Source organism: Bos grunniens, chromosome 7 (assembly GCF_055505025.1).
Source record: "Bos grunniens cultivar Pamir isolate PY7600 chromosome 7, Bosgru_T2T1.0, whole genome shotgun sequence".
Lineage (NCBI taxonomy): Eukaryota > Metazoa > Chordata > Mammalia > Artiodactyla > Bovidae > Bos > Bos grunniens.
Genome location: NC_141171.1, coordinates 8,306,529 through 8,309,162, shown reverse-complemented (window position 1 = coordinate 8,309,162; position 2,634 = coordinate 8,306,529). Strand labels below are relative to the sequence as shown.

The following is a 2,634-nucleotide window of genomic DNA, read 5'->3' as shown; positions in this document are numbered from 1 at the left end:
CCATTCCCTTCTCCAGGGGATCTTCCCAACCCTGAGATCAAACCTGGGTCTTCCACATTGCAGGCAGATTCACCATCTGAGGCCTTTATTCTTTAAAACTTGGTTTTTTTTTTTTTTTTATCTGAATCTTGAGTATACCTTAGCATTCTGTATTTTACTCAGCAACCCTACCCCCAGGCATCTTTGGACCACATGGGCTTTCTCCTCCCCTTGCAATACCCCTTTGATAATTTCTGTCGTCTCTTGGCCCAGGAGACATACGACATGTCGGGTGCCCGCCTGGCCCTGACACTGTGCGTCACCAAAGCCCGTGAAGGTTCTGAGGCAGATCTGGATGCGCTGGAGCGCATGTTCCAGCACCTGGGCTTTGAGAGCACCATGAAGAGAGACCCTACCGCCCAGGTATTGCACTGCCAGCTCCAGCCCAGCAGGGGAGGGGTGGGGGCTGAAGAAGGTGGATTCCGGAGTCACCCCTGAGTTCGGCCCTTCCTCTCTCTCCAGCAATTTCAGGAAGAGTTGGAAAAGTTCCAACAGGCCATCGACGCCCGAGAAGACTTTGTCAGCTGTGCCTTTGTGGTTCTCATGGCACACGGATTAGAAGGGCGCCTCAAAGGGGAGGATGAGAAGATGGTCGAGCTGGAGGACCTCTTCCAGGCTCTGAACAACAAGAACTGCCGGGCCCTGAGAGCCAAGCCTAAGGTGTACATCGTGCAGGCTTGTCGAGGAGGTGGGGCCAAGAGCCAAGGATACAGAGTCCCTCCCTCCCAGATCCAAAACCCCTGATAAGCCTTGGGTTTCCCATCTGTCTTATGACCTTCTTTTTTTTCTCCTTCTTTCTCTCTGATTTTGCCTTTTCCTTCTTGATGTTTCAGAGCAAAGGGACCCTGGTGAACCAGTCACTGGAGGGCATCTTGTGATGATCACAGAAAACACTCCTGAAACCATCCCAACGTACACAGACACCCTCCATGTCTTCTCCACCATAGAGGGTATGAGCTTCCAGCTGACCCAGTGAGGCCTGCTTCTCCACCTCGCCTGCCACTCCTGACCCTTGAGACTCCCCTCCAGGACCCACCATTGTCCAAGGCATTTTGTAGCATATGTGCATGCAGATGTATGTGCATGCATGCATGTGCACACGTGCGTGCACACACACACACACACACACACAGTCACCCACCCCTACTGAGCTCCCCTGAGCCCACTTCTCTGGAATTCCCAGGGTACATTGCCTACAGACACGACCAGGAGGGCTCCTACTTCATCCAGACTCTGGTTGATGTGTTCATCAATAAGAAAGGACCCATCCTCGAGCTTCTGACAGAGGTGAGTTGGGAGAAGGTACCTTGGAACCCCCACCCAGCCTGATCAGGGAGCATGCAGAACGGGATGTATGTGCATGCCCAGTCACTCGGTCATGTCCGACTCTTTGTGACTCCGCAGACTATAGGCTGCCAGGCTCCTCTATCCATGGGATTTCCCAGGCAAGAATCCTGGAGTGGGTTACCATTTCCTTCTCCAGGGGATCTTCCTGACCCAAGGATCAAGCCCACATCCTTTGCGCCTCCAGCATTGGCAGGCACATTCTTTACTAACTGTACCCCCTGGAAGCATAGCAGGCTGAGCCTCCTCCAAACCTTTCTGCGTGTTTCCCCTCCCTTGTGTCCTGCTCCAAGGCCAACCTGGGTCCCAGCACAGAAACTAGAACACCCATCTCCCAGAAGTGACTTTCCCTAAAGCAGGGAATTCCAAAGCTTACAGTATGTGAGATAATTTAGATGAAATATGGATAAATTTCTGTAAACAAGCCCCTTAGGTTTAACTCATATTTGGACATTCTGATGGGTATGTGTTATTTTGGCAGATTAGAAAAAAACATATAACAAGAATGTGCAGCCAGTGATTCCACAGAAATTATGGTGTGAAAGTGTTAGTTGCTCAGTCATACCCAACTCCTTGCTACCTCTTAGACTTTAGCCCCCCAGGCTCCTCTGTCTGTGGAGTTCTCCAGGCAAGAATACTGGAGTGGGTGGCCATTTCTTTCTCCAGGGGATCTTCCTGACACAGGGATGGAACCTGGCTCTCCTGCAATGAAGGCAAATTCTTTACCTTCTGAGCCAACAGGAAAGCCTGCTTATAGTGTAGGATGAGACAGTAAAGGTCTCTCACTTTAAGACAAGGAGACTCACCTGCCCTAACTTCCTCCCAATAAGCCCATCACCTGACTCCCCCAAAAGCCCAGCCCCAAGCTGACCATTCCTGTTGCTGCAGGTGACCCGGCGGATGGCAGAAGCAGAGATGGTTCAAGAAGGGGAAGCAAAGAAAGTGAACCCTGAAATCCAAAGCACTCTTCGGAAACGACTTTATCTGCAGTAGTAGAAAGGGTGGGGGAGCAGCTCTCTTTCAGGTGCCCTCTCTGCCCCCACAGAGATTTAAAAGCAGCTCTCACCACTTCTCCAAAATCTTCTCTTCCCAAAGCTAAATGGTGCCCAGTTCTTCACCCTTCATGAAGGTCCTCCTTCAATCTATCCCCATTCTTCTTAGGGCAAACCAGCTAAAACTGAGCACAAGGCATGGTGATAACATTAACATCACCTCCCTCAGGCTGGACTCTCCACCTCTATTAATACACCT

General features: G+C 50.9%; 1 protein-coding gene across 1 annotated transcript; it reads left to right on the top strand.

The window, feature by feature from the left end:
- The first annotated feature begins 264 nt into the window (after positions 1–264).
- Positions 265–2,376, top strand: CASP14 (caspase 14). Its single transcript, XM_086413539.1, has 5 exons — positions 265–402; positions 502–727; positions 873–989; positions 1,223–1,326; positions 2,272–2,376. The coding sequence occupies exons 1-5, from the start codon at positions 265–267 to the stop codon at positions 2,374–2,376; spliced, it is 690 nt and encodes a 229-aa protein (XP_086269665.1).
- Positions 2,377–2,634: the final 258 nt, after the last annotated feature.